The sequence below is a fragment of the Neofelis nebulosa genome, chromosome 5 (assembly GCF_028018385.1).
Source record: "Neofelis nebulosa isolate mNeoNeb1 chromosome 5, mNeoNeb1.pri, whole genome shotgun sequence".
Classification (NCBI taxonomy): Eukaryota; Metazoa; Chordata; class Mammalia; order Carnivora; family Felidae; genus Neofelis; species Neofelis nebulosa.
In genome coordinates, this window is record NC_080786.1 from 83173472 (window position 1) to 83193798 (window position 20327).

Here is a 20327-nt window from a genome sequence, read left to right on the forward strand (position 1 = left end):
ATGTAAACCTCAAAGAGAATGAAATATCAACACTATTAAAATTCAAGTCAGTTATAACCGGTTAAATAACAAAAATGTTAACATTACAGGCACCATCTGAATAAGGTAAGATTTGTAGGAAAATCTGTCCCAACAGATTGTGACACAGCAGTGTTTCCTGAACTACTAAAGAAGGTGTTTCAGGAACAGAAGTTTCTAGCATTTGTGAGCTTATTTTGTGTGGGAAAGTGATGCCTTCTAGAACTTTTATTTACTCAGTTTTACAAAAAGTATCATCTAATGCCATTAAAAATTTTGGGGCTTCCTTCCAAAAAGGCACAATAAATAAAAACCAAGGAGGCAAAAGAATTATACACTGAAAACTACAAAACACTGCTGAAAGAAATTAAGAAAGAACAAATAAATGGAAAGACATCTGTGTTCATGGGTTAGAAGATTTAATATCGCTAAAATGTCCACACTACCCAAAACAACCTTCAGATTCAATGTAATCTCCATAAATCCCAATAGCATTTTTTTTTCAGAAATAGGAAAAAAAATCCTAAGATTTAGGAAAAAATCCTAATCTCACAGCATTCTAAACAGTCAAGACAATCTTGATTTAAAAAAAAAGTGGTGGACTCACACTTTCTGATTTTAAAATATATTACAAACCTATAGTAATCAAAATAGTGTAGTACTAGCATAAAGACAGACATATATATGAATCAAACAAAATAGAGAGTGCAGGAATAAACTCTCACATACATAGTCCAGTGATCTCTGACAAGGGTGCTAAGACTACATAATGGGAAAAGGATAGTCTCTTCAACATATAGTGTTGGAAAAACTGGGTACCTATATACAAAAAAATAAATACATAAAATTGAACCCTTACCTTATGATATATATAAGAATTAACCAAAAATGGATTAAAAACCTAAATGTAATATTAAATTTGTAAAGTTCCTAGAAGAAAACACAGGAGAAAAGATTTATTTGGCAATGATTTATTGGGTATGAAACCAAACTCATAGGCAATAAAAGTAAAAATGGACAAGTGGGATTACATCAAAGTTACTGCACAACAAAGAAACCAAAGTGAAAAAGTCACCTTCAGAATAGGAGAAAATATTTGCAAACCATATATCTGATAAGAAGTTAATATTCAGAATATATAAAGAACTCTCACAACTCAACAGCCAAAAAACACATTTAAAAATGGGCAAAGGACTTAGGGGTGCGTGGGTGGCTCAGTCGGTTAAGTGACTTGGCTTGGGTCATGATCTTGTGGTTCATGAGTTCAAGTGCCACGTCAGACTCTGTGCTCCCAAAAATAAACATTATTTTTTTAATGGCCAAAGGATTTAAAACGACACTTCTCCAAAACTGGCCAACATGTATATGAAAAGTGCTTAACATCACTAATCCAAGGGAAATGCAAATCAAAACTACAGTGAGATATCACCTGGTATCTGTTAGGTTGACCACTATCAGAAAGAAAGAAAGAAAGAAAGAAAGAAAGAAAGAAAGAAAGAAAGAAAGAAGAAAGAAAGAAAGAAAGAAAGAAAGAAAGAAAGAAAGAAAGGGAGGAAGTTAGAGGAAGAAAGAAAGGGAGGGAAGGAAGAAGGAACAGAAAGGGGGGCAGAGAGAGAGGGAGGGAAGGAGAAAAAAGGAGGGAGGGAGGAAAAATAAAAGTTAGCAAGGATATGGAAAAATTGAAACTTTGTCCACTTGTTAGGAACGCAAAATGGTGCAGCTGCTATGGGATCCAGTATGGAGGCTTCTCAAACAATTAAAAAGGAAATCTTTTCAGATGCTACAACATGGATGAACCTTGAAGACATTACACTAAATGAAATAAGTTAATCACAAAAAGACAATTATTATGTGATTCCACTTATATGAGGTATCTAAAGCAGTCAAACTCAGAAACTGAAAGTAGAGAGGTGTCTGCCAGAGACTGAGGGGAAGGGGAAAAGGGGAATTATTGATAATGGGTACAGAATTTCAGTTTTGCAAGTTGAAAAATTTCTAGAGGTCTGTTGCACAACAATGTGTGCACAGTTAACACGACTGTAACGTATACTTAAAAATGGTTAAGATGGTAAATTTTATGTTTCTACTATAATTTTTTTTAAATTTAAAAAGAGGAGGAAAAAAGCACGAGTTCAGACTATGTTGGCACCCACACTGCTAGAAATAGATGGCAATGATGAATAAAATATAAAAATGTAAGATCTAAATGACATAACCCGGTTCAAAGCAAGCTAAGTATCCCTATGGAATGTAGGAAGACACTAAGCAGTTTATAGCTGCAAAGCTCCATATCGTGAAGTTGGTGGTGTGCCTCTGATCAAGTCCATGGGAACAAAAGCCCTCTGTGGAGGATGGGGACTGCAGCCAGGCTACCTGCTCCACCAGTGGCTGGGATAGTTTTCCTCTCCAACTCTAAAAAGGCTGAAATAAAAATGCTGATCATGTTTTAGAGTAGAACCAGTAATAGACACAGCCTCACAATGAAAGGGACTAGACCTAGCCAAAACCTCGCCCAGGCCCCCTTCCCTAATTCCAATGTTACCTTTGGATAGAAGCCTTGAAATGACTCAAATATTATTCTAAACTAGGGCCACTGAAGGCTGGATAGCAACAACAACAACAACAACAACAACAACAGCAACAACAAAAATCACTAGAAAGTGAGGGCAGACCTTAGAGGAAGAAGATCAAGGAGCCGGGGTAGCGAAATGTTCCTTCAGACCAAATAACAACCACATGAAAAACGAATTCTGAATTCTAATAATTTCAAACTAATTCTAAAAATGGTAGCCAACAAAATCACTGATTAAACTATGAACTTGACTACCAAAGAAATTAAACGTATGGGGGAGTTTGACAAAGTATTATAAGAATGCTCAGAGAGATAAATGAGTTAATAACTTTTTCTATAAAAAGAACAGATAGTAAAAATAGGAAGAAATCAATCAAGATCAGGTAGATATTACTTGGAAACCATTAGACATCCAAAAATGAAAAATACATAGTGATTGGAATCACAAATTAGATGGCATTAATTCTAGAGTAGGTAAATTTGAGTTTCTAACATAAGTCGTTTTGAGCATTATCAGCATCAAGATAGAGAAGTGAAATGTACATGGGTTAAGAGTTAAAATATCTCATAACTGAAGAAATATGCATCTTTTTATTAAAAGTACATTCTGAATTTCTAACAATGTAATTTAAGATAGAAGAAATTGTGGTTTATATACACAATGGAATACTATGTGGCAATGAGAAAAAATGAAATATGGCCTTTTGTAGCAACGTGGATGGAACTGGAGAGTGTGATGCTAAGTGAAATAAGCCATACAGAGAAAGACAGATACCATATGGTTTCACTCTTATGTGGATCCTAAGAAACTTAACAGAAACCCATGGGGGAAGGGAAGGAAAAAAAAAAAAGAGGTTAGAGTGGGAGAGAGCCAAAACATAAGAGACTGTTAAAAACTGAGAACAAACTGAGGGTTGATGGGGGGTGGGAGGGAGGGGAGGGTGGGGGATGGGTATTGAGGAGGGCACCTTTTGGGATGAGCACTCGGTGTTGTATGGAAACCAATCTGACAATAAATTTCATATATTAAAAAAAATAAAATAAAAAAATTAAAAAAATAGTTTAAAACCCTTGAAATTGAGTTTCAGTCATGTAATAGAACTTTTGCCAGATATTGCATTGTGACTATGGCCTATTAAAATTGTATTGTTACAAGTAGAAAAAAAAAAAGATAGATTCACAACAAGATATTATAGTCGGATTTGGAGAACATGAAACATAAAGAGATTTTTTTTCTTATATAGATTGCCTACAAAGGAAAGAATATTAAACTGATGGTAAACTTCTCATATTCAACAATAGATGTCAGAAACCAATGGAGTATAATTTTCAAAGTCCTGGGAAAAATACAGGTCTACTAGAATCCTATAACAATCTGAACTATAATTTATGATTGAAAGCAAAAAGAAGGCATGTTCATGGACACCAGGACAAAGCGAATTCACCACCTACATAGACCTCATATCCAAAACAAAGATTTCTTTGGGCCAAATTTGATACATACACAAAACCAAAAACTATATGCATAGAAATTATTTTAAAGATTGGTAAATTTAACTATTATCTGTAGAATAATAACTAATCATGCATATGATTTTATTTTAAAGTTTCACTAATCAAATTGGCAAGAAGGGTGGTGGTGTTTACTAGGCAAGACGACATCCTAAGATCAACCAGCTGTTTGGAATGCAGACAGAAACAAAAAAATATTGAGCATATATAATGAGTATATATAATCTTATATACTTATAAACGCATATTAAAAAGTAAGGGTAAATCACTAAAGACAGAATCATAACCTACATTTACAAACTAGTGGAAGAATAAAAATAGAATAGAGAAAAAGTGTCAACACAAGGAAATAAATAAAGAACACAGAAGCAAAAGAAAAAATATGAACTACAATGGCAAAAACAAATCCAGATGCATCAACAATCTCACTAAATGCACATGAATTAAATTCAGCTATCAAAACAGATTTTTCAGGATGGATCTTTACATTTTAGCTCTATGCTACTCAGCAGTCACTCCATTTTAACTACTCTTTCCTGTCTCCTGGTGACAGGAAGAAATCAGAAGTCACAAGGGAATTAATTCCTAGTTTTAAAATGAACGCAAACCAGGTAAATGACACACCGCTGGGACTCTAAGTAGCTTCTTTAAGACCTGCTGGGTTTGGCTGCAGCCACACATCAGCCCCCTGTCCTTGCCACATACCAGATATGGCCCCTGTTGATGTGCCTAACTATACTGTTTAACATGAATGAAATAGGAAACGACTTTAAAAAAAAAACCCGCAAGTTTTATATCCACCAAAACACCTCAAGAAAACTTGTGTTAATAACCTGCTTTTAACTCACCACCAGGCTCCTGGCTGTGCTGGTGCTATCCTGCTGAGGCATACCACATAGCTAAGCAGTACTGTGTTTGTGATGGAGCCTTGATGTTCAATTCTTTTTCAGGTTTGCCTACCCCAGGATCAGCTCTCTCTAGTCTTATAACGAAAGCCTCAGGCCTATGCCTACTGTTTAAAATTAAACACCAGGGTGCCTAGGTGGCTTAGTCGGTCAAGTGTCAGACTTCAGCTCAGGTCATGATTTTGTAGTTCATGAGTTCAAGCCCCCATCAGGCTCTGTGCTGACAGCTCAGAGCCTGGAGTCTGCTCTGGATTCTGCGTCTCCCTCTCTCTGCTCCTTCCCCCTCTCAAAAATAAGTAAACATTTAAAAAATTAAATTAAATCAGATTAATTAAATACCAACACTTACTCCTATTAGTTCTATCCAGAGAGAGGATGACTTTGAAAGTAGGAATCCTGATGATTTTTGTCAGCAATGGCATACTTATAATCAAAGGAAAATTGTTCTCAGTAGCCTCTACCATAAGAAGGGAGAAATTAGGTGATTCTTGGTATGAAGCAATAAAAGAAAAGGAAATTGAGTATGTGGTTACCCCAAATAGGTAACTCACCAGGTAATTATTGGCAGTCTAAGGCATTTACTCCTTTACAAAAAAGCACCCACAGTAAAATTATCTAATCAGGAATTTCTTGAAACCCCTCCTATGGGCTCAAGACCTCTGTGCCTTACCCTTAATTCTGAGCAAGAATGATAAAAAGAATGCATTTCTGAACCTGCTTCAAAGTATGCAGTTTACTTAACTCCTACTGAATATCCAGGCTCCTCTCAGGAACTTTGAGATTGCACCCAACAAGGGAGACCTCTCTACACTCGGATCCCCTACATACACACACACACACACACACACACACACACACACACACGCACAGGCTCCTACACACTGTGCTCTGCCTACAGTACTGTTGTCAGACTTTCTGTGTTTTTCTTCTTCTAAAACCTTTGGAAATAAACTCTGGTCCAAAGATCTGAACTCTGTCTTTTTTGCATAACTGATAGTTTTGGCTCTTTACTTGATGACTGGTTAAATCCCTAAAGTCAATACTATCCTAAGATTATCTCCATGTTTTAGTTTGTACTACAGTGAAACATTTTATTTAAGTTTAACTAATTAGAATTATTCAAAACAACAAGCTTTTATCTTTTTTGCTTATTTTAATTCTTATATTTAAAAATATAAACTCATAATAACTGGACATTAAGAACTGTTAGAATTATGTCACATTAAAAATGAAAGATCATTTTTGTTTTAACCAAAAATGTGTTTACCTGTAAGTATTATATTGAGCAGAACTGTTGAAATAATATGTATGTACACATCTAGTATATGAACGCAAATTCAGATCTGAGTATGCTCGGTAATAAAACAGTAACTTTAAAAATCTTAATATGAATGGCAGATGTATTACTAAAAAACAAGCATAGTACAGCAGAGATTCATTCAACTGAATATGGAAAAAAGTTTAAAAAACAATTTAATATTTAATTTAGAATCTAGTAAGTAGAACTTCCATTTTCAAGGATATCTCTTCATGAACTTCAAATAGGCTATTTCCTTATGAGAGAACAGATATAGATATCTGTATCTATATCTATACCTATATCTATATCTATATCTATATCTATCTATTCAGTGCAGTCACATTTTCCCAATACATAAATTATTATCTTGAGAGTCAGACAGGCATCAGAGGAGAGTTAACTACTTTACAATATGTCAGTGCTCATAATGTAGCTACTGATACTACCTAATTTTGTCAGTTTTGGAAATAAAAGAGATGTTAAACAACCCAGTGTCCAACACCCTCACTTTAAAGGTCCAGAAATTAAGCCAAAGAGGGGGAGGTAACTTGTCCAAAGAGAAACAGTAACTGAAATATAAATAAAACTCAAATGTCCAGCCCCTAATCCAGACCTCATTCCATAAATTCACATCATCTTTGAAGTGACGAGTTATGCCAGGAATCTGATATATTAGGTACTGAAAAGATTTATTCAATATAAACAAAACACAACCTATTCTGAAAGTTTTTCTCCACAACAGGACACAAAAGACTCTCTGAAGACAAACTGAAGAATTTAACTGCATAAGCCATCCTCTGTGCTTACAGGAGAAGTAATAGGAGAAAGGAAAACCCGTCTTACCCCTTGAATTAAACAGAACGGTAAAATTCAAAAGATCAATTATCCTCTAGAAGTGGAAGCCAGACAAAGAGAATTTATATTGCATAGACAGTAACTAGGTCTTTCTCAACAGGGCATGATCCTTTGCATTGTAAATTATAAAATCTTAATAAAATCCTGACATTGGGTCAGAAAATATAAAATGACTTCGACTTCTAATTTTCTTCCATAAAAGAATGGTTACTCCACTACCTGTCAACACCAGTTTATGTGTGCACACAAGCACATGCACATGCACACTTTCCAAGGTACTTACTGAGCTATAGAGATAGCCTTCACCATTCATGGCCACATAGAGGCTGGCCTTCACCCCTTGGATGGCCACCACACGCAGGCCCACGGGAATTAGATTGAAGAGGGCTGAAGAGGAAAAAAGAAGACAGAGAGGAAAAAATCAGTGACCTTTTGAGTAAATCATTCTGCTTCTTAAGAGGACTCTTTTGAGAATTCAAACCTATGAACTGAAATTAGTAGGGAGAGAGAAGGAGACTGAAGAGGTCTAAGGGTGGGGAGAGCAAGCTTCTTATCTTTGCACCACTTTTAATTACCTATGCGACCTCAGGTAAATCAAATAAACTCATCTGTAATAAAGGGGTGACATTAGAAGGTCTCAAAGGGCCCCACTTTTTGCTTCACAAAATGAACACATATTCAAACAGTATAATATGATTTTTTCAAACAAGTAAATAATTTGAACCAAAACATTCTCAATAGTGGAAAACATAATTGCCGTCATATGTAATAATAAAATATGACCTTTAAAACCTATGCCAAAGCTTCTTGTTTTCAGATTTTTCCCTGTTGTCTTGAACATTGTCTTGAATACAGAAGATAAACATAAAAATCACTGACTCATTCTTAGCTACATTGGTAGAATGAGAGCATTTCTTTTTATAGTTCAATTATTTTACATGTAAATGTAGATATGTAAACAGATGTATCTCTAATTGATAGCTTAAGCTGTAATAGACATATATCTCAGAAAACACACACACACATGTATAAATACATGCACAAAACCACTAAAACCATTAAAAATTAACTTGTTAAACTGAATTCAGTATCCCGTGATGAAATGAGAACAGGTTTGTGGTCTTTAAATATTTCGGTTGTCCATCACTGAACAATCTATATGTCTACTTGGATAAGGTATTCAAATACCAGAAAGAAAAATAAGAAGATAATCTGTTTTTCTTCCAAAAATATATTTTGATGAATTACATCTTCCTAGCACTACTCTAGTTATTGTTCTGATTACAAAATGAGCATAAGCATTAACATTGTCCCTTCCCTGAAATAATTTGTAATACATAAGGGAAGAAAGTAATCATATAGTTAGGCACTACAGATGCAACATGGCTATGAACTAAATATCTCACAGCTTCATGCATAAAAGAATATATCTGTAGCTCACTTTAACATTCTAGTTTAGTTGGAAATTTTTATCCCGCTTTTCTACTGATAAAATTTTCATCAGTTCTGGTTATCTTCTTAGTGTTGAATTTAAGATGTATGTAAATCAAACCAAGGGCTACCTGGAATGACTGATTATTCTGGGCTTTTCTCAATGTAGAATGGTAAGCTAACTAACCACACACACTCATACACACACACACACACACACACACACACACACACACAGTTTGACTTCCAGTCAAATGTTCAGTTGATGGGTGTAGAGGATCAAGACTTAGACCACAGGTTACTACAGCAGGTTTCAATTCTTAGATGCTTGACATTGGACCAGTCCCTTTGCCTCTTTGAACATGTTTCTTCATTTGTCATGACAGTTGAGACTAAATCTTAGAAGATGCTCAAGAATTATTAGCCATCTCAATTTGAATGTGAACTGTTTTTGTTCTTCACACTGTCCTTGTGCTACTGAAATAACTTAAGAAGTACAAGACCTTAAAGTCTACTTGGGGAGAGAAAGCTAAGACATATGGAATAATCTGATACAGTGTATAATTTATTTCTATAATTAAATATAATATATGCATTCTATATATATTTTCTATGTTACAGAAGTTCAGGAAAATGGAAGATCTGTGTGGCCTGAAATATTCAGGAAATGTTTCACATGGAATATGGGACCCAGGTTGACACAAAGAAAGGGCAGAATTTGAGTAAGTCAAGAACAGAAAAACATTTTAAGGGGACAGGAGGTTAGGTGATTCTGGAAGATAATGTATGTGTAGACCAGTAGATGGGAAGATTTGATTCATACTAGGGATAAGTGAGAATGAATACCACATAGATAAAGTAGGGATAAACATCCGAATGTCTGTCACTCTAATCTTAGATATCTAAACTTTGCCAAATGGAAAACAAGAAGTGTGACGCATAAAGATTCAGCAGCAACAGATTACAAAAAAAGTGTGAGGTTTGCAGACAACATAGTTTCTAAAGTAACCACTCAGAAGCTACATGGCTTTGAGCCATTCATTTAACCTCTGTTTTATTTTCCTATCTGTAAAATGAACATAATAATTGTTACTGCAGAGTATTTATAGAAGAATCAAATGTACTATCAAATTCTTAAAAGTGTTTCATAAACAGAGAGGTGTTCTCTCTATATAAGAGTTATTTGTCATTAATATATGTCTTCTGCTTGTCAAATAAGGTTACCTTAGGGCATGATGTAAAAACTGACATCATCTCACTGGTATCTATTGAGTTTATATTCAGAATTGTTTAATACTTTAAAAAATAATACTTCATTTTTGTGCAACTCTTAATCTTCAAAGTGTTGATAAATTCATCACTGTATTTGACCCGCACGAACACTATGGATCATTTAGGACAGAATGATTATCTTAATTTTAGGAAGACAAATAGGTTCAATGTGGTAACCCAAGTGAAACTCTACCTGAACAAAAGTTTTCTGGCTTTCTCACATGTGTTTCCTCCTTCTTTGTTTTTAAGTTTAATTTCTCCTAATATCCATTCTTGCCTTTTCACAAAGTCTAAGACTACTTAGCTACCTTTCCATACATATCATGCAGCTGGCTGTGGCTGTGGACTCAGTAATGGCCAAAGAGATGTTGGCAGAAGGGTCTCTGCATAGTTGAAGACTCTTTCCTTAAAGACAGCTTGTGGGGGGGCGCCTGGGTGGTTCAGTTGGTTGAGCGTCTCATTCTTGATTTCTACTCAGGTCATGGTCTTGTGGTTCATGGGATTGAGCTCTGCATTGGGCTCCATGCTGACAGCATGAAGCCTGCTTAGGATTCTCTCCCTCCTTCTCTCTCTGCCCCTCCCTGACTCTCACACTTGCTCTCTCTCAAAACAAATAAACTCAAAAAAAAAGATAGCTTATAAGTTTCCTTCGCCCTCTTCTCAACCATCTGCCTTACTGTTGTGTGGACTGGGATGGGGGCGTGGTGGCCGGATCATCTGAGACCATGAAAACAAAGACTACCCCCCCCCCCAGGGAGTGGTGGTAGGCAACCTGGAAAGAGTTGGGTCTCCGAGGACTTTGGGGAGCAATGGCACCAGTCCAGCAATTACCTAGGGTCTGGCTTTTATGGGAGAAAAATAAGGCCTTGTTATTTTAGTCTGTGTAATGTGGAGCCAACCGTAATCCTAACTGATAAAGGAAGCAGAGTGAATATGTAAGGTACCAACTAAAGGAAGGTATTTATACATTGTAAATAAATGCAACTACTGGAAAATATTAAGTTCAGTGAAAATTCTTATGAGAAAGAACAATGAAAGCCAACATTGTGCAGAACATCTTTCTCACCTAAAGATTTCTCAGGACAAATGCTAAGAATATTGATCCATCTAACTGAAACAGTCATAACAAAGCAACTAGAAAGCTTTTCATATCTGAGGATAGTGTGAAAATTACTAAAGCCAGGCAGGGACAAAAGCAAGAAACTGTGAAAGTTCTATGCAAACCAGAAAGTGATAATGGCTTTTCAATGGTATGCTTTGGGAGATTTAGCAAGTCTATAAAAAAAATCAGTAAACATTTTGGAATTAAATTTTTAGTGGTAAAAGCTAAAAACTACTCTCTTTGGGAAGGTCTGCGTCTGCCTCCTAAAATCTTGAAAAGTGGCAAATGACTTACTCTTATCTATTATTTATCTTCATTGTAGTGCACAGGATGTAACTCACAGGAGCCCTCTGCTACTCACAAGAATTCCTCCCGTGTCTCCAGTCTTCCTCTCCACCCTCGAAGCCACAGCCCTAACTCATAGGAACTGGGCCACACCATTGTTCCAGTCCCTGGAATCTACTCATGCCATTTTCCTGCTTACAACCTCTAGGTACTCTACACTGACTACGGATGGATCCAAAGTTTCTACTCTGACCCTCAGCACCCTTTGCAATATGGCTTCAAATGGCATTTCCAGTTTATCACCTGCTACTCACGCATTCCATTCACCAAAACCAGCTTTATAGAGTTTCCCCGTTTCCCAAGTCCCCCCTTGATCTTTAAGTAGGCTAAATTTTCTTTTCTTTTCTTTTCTTCTCTCTTTTTGAAGATCTGTCTTTACTATTCAACTGCACCACAAGTTTTACCCAAACCCTTGAGATGGCTGTTTCCTTTTCCATAATTGTGTAATTCATCAGTATATCTTTATAATAGCATTTCAGACAGGGCATTATAGCCATTTGTTTACACATCTGTCTCCATCCCTAAAATGGAAGACTTTTCAGGGTAGGTCTCTGCAATTTCTACCCCAGTTATATGTACATATCTTACATTCATCAAATGTTATTGATTATAAGGGTCATGAAAAGACACATTTCCAGAATTTGTGGTCTTCTTATTGGAATAAAAGTGCTTTTTCTTTTTTTCTTAAGATCAACATATTTTTAATATCAAAAAGAAATTAAAAACTTAAAACATCTCAGCCTGAAGATCAAAATTATATATAGTCACACATTTCTGCTACATGGCATTATTTCCTCTAATATATTTACTTACTGCTTCTAGTAATTTGATCTTCCTCTTCCTACTCTTTAACCCCATGTTTCTGCTTACTTCATTCTCTCTGCTTGGAATGCTGCTCTCCCCATATCTTTACACTGAACCTCCTGCCATGCTTGACATGACACACCAAATACCAAGTGTTTTCTCTCACTCCTAAGCTGCCTTAGTCCTGAATCTAGACTGTTTTCACCACAATTTATAATTTTCTTCCTTAAAAAATATGTTTCTGTCCTAACCACAACTAGAATGTAAGCTCCCCAAACAAATATCACATCTAAACCACACCTGTATAATACAGAGAGTAGAGAGTGGGAGAGGAAGAAAAAAGAGACAGAAACAGAAGAGAGAGAAAGACACACACACACACACACACACACACACACACAGAATAAACAGGGTAATATATATCCTATTTATATTCAAGATCCCAGTAAACATTTGCCGAAGACTATAATTATAAGCCAAAGAAAGTACAAGCATCGAATATGATATCCAAACATCTTCTCAATTTTGTCCTTTCCAAAAGGAGTATCTCATTCTAAACCTTTATGTAAATCTGACTCTTATATTTTGAAAACTGAAATAATGGAGTTGGTATTCTTGGGATCCATAACAAACCCAATTACTGAACCACATGGAAAAAGTATATGAAAAAGGTAATGAAGGGAAAGGATAGTTTCTTCAAAAAATGGTGCTGGGGAAACTGGACTGCCATATCCAAAAGAATGAAGTTGGACTTATATTTTATATTACACACAAAAACTCAAAATTGATTAAAAGTCCAAACATAAAGCATGAAACTATAGAACTCCTAGAAGAGAATATAGGGGAAAATGTTGACATTAGTCTTGGCAGTGATTTCTTTCATATTAACACCAGAAGCATAGGCCAAAAAAAGCAAAAATAGACAAGTGGGACTACATCAAACTAAAAATCTTCTGCAAAGCAAAGGAAACAATTAACTGAGTTAAAAGGTAACCTGAAAAATGGGGGGAAAAACCGTATCTGCAAAACATATAACTAATAAAGAGTTAATGACTTACATATATAAGTATCTTCTACAAGTCAACAGCAAAAATCCAAATAACTCAATTGAAGAATGGTCAAAAGACTTGAATAGACATATTTCCAAAGACAATATATAAATGACCAATAGGTACATGAAAAATGTTCAGCATCACTAATCATCAGGGAATGCAAATCAAAACACAATGAAATACCATCTCATACCTGTTCAAATGACTACTATTTCTTTTACATTTTTTCAGTTTATTGATTTATTTTTGAGAGAGAGAGAGAGAGAGAGAGAATGAGCAGGGGAGAGGCAGATAGAGGGAGAGAGAGAATCCCAAGCAGGCTCCACGCCACCAGCATAGAGCCTGATGCAGGGCTTGAACTCATGAACTGTGAGATCATGACCTGAGCTGAAATCAAGAGTTGGATGTTTAACTGACTGACCTACCCAAGAGCCCCTCAAATGACCATGAATAAACAAATAAATAGATAAATAAATAAACAGTGTTGACAAGGATGTGGAGAAATTGGAAGTGTGTACCACCAGTGGAATGTACAATGGTGTGGCCAATACAGAAACAGTACGGAGATTCCTCAAAAAATTAAACGCAGAAGAACCACCATATAATGTAGTAATCCCACTCCTGGGATATATGGAGAAAGCTGAAATCAGGATCTTGAGAACATATATGCCTTTCCATGTTCATTGCAGCATTATTCACAATATTCAAGATATAGAAACAACTTAAATGTCCATGTATGGAAAAGTGGATGAAGAAAATGTGATATATATAGATATATATATGTATATATATGGTGCCTATAGTTAGCAATATTACAGTGTGCACTTTAAAAGTATGTCAAGAGACTATATCTCATATTAAGTGTTTCTTTTAAAAAAGAAAAAAAGAAGTAAAGGGGCATGAGGAAAATTTTGGAACTGATGGGTATGTTTATTACCTTGATTATAGTGATAGTTTCATGAATGTGTGCATGTATCAAAACTTAACAAATTGTATATATTAAATATGTATAGGGTTTTTTTGTATGTCAAATATACTTCAACAAAGCTGTTGCTTAAAAACGTAATGAGGGAAAATGGTAAAACAAAACAAAACCCTAGTAGATGAATTGTATTGATACATTCAATTCTTTACTTTTCCTCACATTTATATGCTTTTCCATATAAATTTGCAATGCTCTAAAAGGATGTTCTGCCCTATCCCTTGACACTGGGCTCAGTCGTGTGACTTGCTTTCTCCAATAGCTTGTTAGCAAATGCAAGCAGAGTCTGAAAAAGAGCTCATTCCCACCCACCCCCCATTTATTCATTTCTCCTCTGTCCCTGCATTGAGAAGAATATGCACAGACTAACCCACTGATCCCAAGAAGGGGATATAAAATACTTAGAACATAACAAAGTGGCCTCAGAAATCCAGCCAAGGCAATTCTGGATTAACCAACAGATAGCTGACCCCCAGATATGTAACCAAGACAAGATCAACAGAACTGGCTTGTGGACCGCCTCAGACACATGAGACATAAACATTGCTATTGCATGCAGTTGAGGCTATGTGATTGTTGAATATGTAGCATTATTATAATAATGTATAAATGACTGGCAAAAGTTATTTACTTGGGGAAGTAGGTAATGGATTTGAATTGCCCTGATATCATACAACAAAAAAATTCTCATATTTGATAACAATACTTAACATGTACATGAAATGACCAATTATGAGCTATGAAGCTAAAATAGACTTTATAAATTAAAAGAAAATAATCAAGGATAATTGTTGATTAATCATGCTACAGGAAAGACTGAATTATTTTTTTCAGGAAATACATTATGAAATTCTTGCCATACAAAAAGATGTCCAAAGATTCTGCATACAAAATAATGGAAAAGAAATTAATAGACTTGCATCCACCAAGTAATTAATTAAAATATTTTATTATTTCCCTAGATTTTATTATCTTTGTGATAGCTTTCAGTTTTTTAAAATTTAATCCTTTGTGATTTATTTTCTCAACCTACTCACTTTTGTATCCAATTTTAATTTCATCATGCTATATTTATTTTTTTCTGAGAGAATGCCTCAAATCGTATAAGTTTTAGGACCTACAAGATTTCAATCAGTATCAGGTTGAAATTTAAGTGTCAGGAGAGAATGAAAGAAAAGTAACGCATGAGGTAGGAAAAACTAAAGAGAGTATATTCATGGAATATCTAATTTTTTTTCAGGCATCATGCTAGGCATTCTGACATGCAAAATGTCACTTTTAAAATAAGTATCTCACTAGTTGGCTTTACTTCAGTGTATAAAAAGTCCTAACTTCTTTTTTGGGTACCAAGTGAATACAGAAGGGAATGAAAATTGCCATCCTAAACTTTAGGGTAAGATTCCATAGCTATAGTCAGTTGAACTCTCATATGGTATCTTGTAAGTATCTCTATAATGTCTCCAATTCAAAAAAATATGTATTCTTTCTATAAATATTTATTGAGCACTTAGTATATGCCACATGTTAGGCTTGGGATGGGAAAATAGTGATGTAGCCAACAGATGTGGTCCCTAGGGGATAAACCTTCACTTGTAATTCTTCCTGACATTCCTACTATTCTGGGTACAATTTGAAGGCTCTGGAAATTGCTATTATCCTTGTTGCTTAGCATGTAGCATCCTGGTCTCACAAGCCGCTCTTCAATATTTGCCAAATAAATAAATGAATCAGCAATGGTTTCTTTAAGTTTGCTTATTCATAGCTTTTCTTGGTCATATTTTCAGAATTAAGCATGCAAGAAAAAATTGATATTATTTATCACACATAGAATATATTCAAATACGGAATCTAAAGGGAAAGCCAGAAGATTTACATGACACAGGGTTTGAGTGGACAGAAGTATAGGATGTGTAAGGCTGAAGTGTGTGTGAAGGGTGATGCAGGTTTTAGAAGGATTGAAGAAGAAATGAGGAGTTTGGGAAATCTGTTATAATCAGATATCAGACATCTTGTAAAATTACACTGGAACTAAAAAAAGTACCTTGCCAAAGTGCTATGTTCTTAGTCAACTTCATTTCTACCTGTGTGTTATCCACACAAATTTTTCCAATGGCAAAAAGGTGGCAATAATGCAAAATACATCAGAAAACACTGTGACAGCAATGAAAATACAAGAAGAAGGAGAAAAAGAGGAAGAGAGGAAAAGAAAAAGTGAAGGAGGGAGAAAAATCTCCTTACAAATTCTTCTTTACAACAGGTAAATCCAGTATCTTCCCAAGCAACTTCTAAGGACAGACTCCTTATTGCTTGTAATAATGAACAGGTATAAAAGAGTACAGTCATGTTTTCAAGTTCTGGGTTGAATGTGCAGAATGGGCAAGGCAAAAAATGAATTTTATGACCCACTAAAATGCCAAGTTAAATTTGTAGTGGAAGATGCTGAGCGAGAATAGAGATATTTGGGTTTATAACCTGTGTACTCTCCATATCAGATTGCCTTGAAAATTATCATTTCCCTCTCACCAAAATGTTCTCAATAAAGATACTTTGTCAGAGTGTGAATAATATATCCTACAAAAATTTTAACCTAAAATTAAGTTGGTTCCAGGTTATTTTTCTTCATAACCCTATATATAATCTCTGTAATAACATTTGTAATTGTGGTATTTATGATAATATTTGTAGGTTATACTCAATTGGTTTTTCATTAGTCATGAAAATAATGTGTACTTCTGGCTTTTATCATTTATTAAGGTCAATTCCTCCCCCCCTCTTCATTTTCAATAGGAAAATGAACTTACAGAATAGTCAACAAACTAGAAGATAGACAGTCTTGGCTCCTAACTCCTCCAACACAAACGTGGTCGTATAAACTAGGGTACAATGGAGTATTCATTCAGGCAAATGAATTGCTCCCTTATCCTAATTCCACAGCATTACATAACACGTATCACACTGCTTTTTCATATTTATTTGTTTGCCTGAATTTCCCTGAAAATAAGGAATTTTTCAACAATATGAAATATGCTTTTTTTTCCATCCAAAGTACATTGCACAGTAGAAGCATGAACAATTGTGGTCACTGAATTTAACTCTCTAAAATAGCTTTTCTTCCATAAATTAAGAGAAATATGTGAGTGTTCCTACTTTAGCTTTTAAGGAAACAAAACTAGTATAAGGACTGAACTTAAGTTCAGAGGACACAGTTCTCAGTCATGAGCCTTAGCTCTAACATTTAACAGCTTTGTGACCTTGGTGCCTGGAAATAATGTAACCTCACTGAGCATTAGTGTCCACTCTGAATGCTTCAACGACTTGTTATAAAAATGAGTTAAGATAATATATTTTTTTAAATATGTATTAAACTATAAAAGTAAAGTACAAAGTAGCATTATTGATGTGGTCCAGAGCTTTCACAATGGGGTTGGGGAGTAAGGCACACTTGGGCCATCATTATCTCATATTTTAACTTAAGTTTCTTAAGATGTCATGGCAGAAAAAAAGCAATGTGTTTCATCTTATATATTTAAGACCCAGTAAGCAAAAACAGCTATGTGTTTAAAATAAAACAATGAATACATGTAAAAGTCAACATAGTTTAGGGTATAATGATTCAGTGCTTTCAGTCTGATGTCTTACTTTACAAACAATTGGTCAAATAATACAACTGCCTGATTTATTTCCCTAATGAATTTACTGACCTATGGAACTGATAAGCACTTTGGGAGTTAGAGACTTCAAATGTTTCTTCTAAGCTTTGGCCAAGAGCAAACATGGTGAATTTTCAGCATAGTCAAAATGAGCAGTACGATGCTCCCCCCCTTTCTTGGACAGAAGCTAGTAGAAATGTTGTCTTAGCTCTTGTAGAAATCCTGCCAGTGGCTTTTAAACCTGATATTACCGTATGACCTTTCCTGTGTTATTTCAGATATGTTCAAAACTTGCATAATTAACAAGTCAATTCAATGTGATTCTCTCTTTTTTTCCCTTAAGATGAAAAATGAAGCATGTCACCATCGATAATGAAAGCAAATGCCTGTCATCACTCATCCACTGTGGCCAATTTGTCTTATACATCAGATTTGTCTTATGGTCCACATGAAGAACTCTGAACAGCACAGGTGTCAATCCAGAAGATCATAGGGCAGAAACACCCTCCAAGAAATCTCACACATTTCACAGGTTTTAGATTTACATCTTCCACAAATTTTCCATCAAACACTACTTTGCCAAAAGTGACACTATGGCCTCTTAGGTTTACTTATTAATTCATCCCATATATTCTAGACACTGTACTAGGCACTTGTAATACACTGAGGTAAAAGACAGACATGGCACCTGCAATCACAGTGGTAAAAGTCTATAAAATAGAATTAAAAAAAACACGCGTACACTCTGCAAATATCTTTTTACACATGAAGGCACTGAATCTCAAAGATGTGGTTTTCCCAGGGCCACAAAATCAGCCAGGAAAGGACTAGGATGTAGGGGTGCCTGGGTGGATGTCGGTTGAGCATCCAACTCTTGATTTCAGCTCAGGTCATGATGTCACCATTTGTGGGATTGAGTCCTACACTGGGCTCGCTGATAGCAAGAAGCCTGCTTGGGATTCTCTCTCCCTCTCCTTCCCCTCCTCCACTTGCTTGTGTGTGTGAGTGCTCTGTCTCTCTCTCTCTCTCTCTCTCTCTCTCTCTCTCAACCTCTCTCTCTCTGTCTCTCTCTCTCTCAAAATAAATAAATATTTTTTAAAAAGCCAGACTGAGGGTGTGAAACTATGTTCTGGTGGCTGTAAGGCTATAAAATATTGTTTCCCTTAAGAAATAAAAGAAAATTTCTAGTAACCACAACCTAAATAGTGGTAAAGAGAGAAAAAAATGGAACCATAATAAATTTGTCAGCCAAGCAGAAATTCCCCACTCAGAAAGTATTAAACCTTTAGTTCCTTTTAGTTAAAATTAAACACAGACAACAAAAGCTAACTTCTTGAGATGGTTTAGATAAGCACAACCAAAGCTTTGCACTTCATTATCATTAATTACCAAAACAAAAAAGCACTTTTGAAAATTTATGCACACAATACTGATGAGCAATTATATTTAAATAGTGGAAAGTCAGTGAAAAAGCCACAAAGAAAAAATATTCATATTCCACTCAAGTTATACTGACATTGACACTCAAAGGTTGTATTTACTGCTCATGATTCAAATATATACTACATGATATATATGATATGGTATAATATATAAATATAAATTATATTTCTGCTGAATTCCAAAAATATTAAGTGGATCTATAGAAATAAATGTGGTAAGATTTTTATTTTTAGAAACGGAGCAGGAAAAATAGAATTTGAAAAATAAGAGGATGATTTTATCAGTATTCTCTACCTGAAAATTTGTTTTAGCTAATTTCTCCTATAATCCCTAGGTACAAAATTTTTCCAAAGTAAAACATTTCACCTATCATTCTATTGCAATTGCTCAATAATAGTCACTGGATCCCCATGTCCTAAAATATAAAGTTGAAATTCCCTTAGCTGTCAGTTAAGGCACTCTAAAATATGGTTCTATAATATCTCCACATAATTTCTTTGCTAAAACCATTAGTCAGTTCATTTGTGCCCAACATGGAAGGAAGGAACTTTCTCCACTCGGTAATTCTGTGCCTCTTTATCTGAAAGGGAATTCTCCTAATCTTAGCTTACATATTTTGTTCCTATTCTTCAAGGTTCAGTTTAAGGTACACTTTCTCTGAGCACCATGGCTTTTGGGGATCTCTCCTATCTCTTAAATCTAGCATTTTGTTTTTTTGTTTTGTTTTGTTTTGTTTTCTAATCACTTGGTAGTACCAGTGCTACCTGGCATTATTAAGTTTTATTTTACATAAAGGTTCAACCCCAACCTTACCTACTTTTCTAGGAGCAGCTAGAAAGCAGGAATTGTATGGCAATCATCTTTGCAACTTAGTAACTAGAATACAGTTTTCCCTCAATATCTTGGTCTTAATGAAGATAAAGCATGAACATGGCAGGCATATGTGAAACTCCAAAACTATGTCTTAAGAAGACATATGAGCAGCGTGTGGGTGGCTCAGTTGGTTGAGTCTTGATTTCTGCTCAGGTCATGATCCCAGGGTCGGAAGATCAAGCCCCACATCAGGCTCTACACTAAGTGTGGA

The 20327-nt window shown here is 35.3% G+C and overlaps 1 protein-coding gene across 4 annotated transcripts in view; it reads right to left on the reverse strand.

Annotated features, from left to right (window-relative positions):
- The window catches only part of FGF12 (fibroblast growth factor 12), a 561888-nt gene that overhangs the window by 182364 nt on the left and 359197 nt on the right, over positions 1-20327 (reverse strand). For all 4 annotated transcript variants that reach the window (XM_058730851.1, XM_058730850.1, XM_058730852.1 and 1 more), the window contains one exon: positions 7446-7549. In XM_058730851.1, the coding sequence (XP_058586834.1) occupies positions 7446-7549 (104 nt within the window). The remainder of the gene's footprint in view (positions 1-7445; positions 7550-20327) is intronic.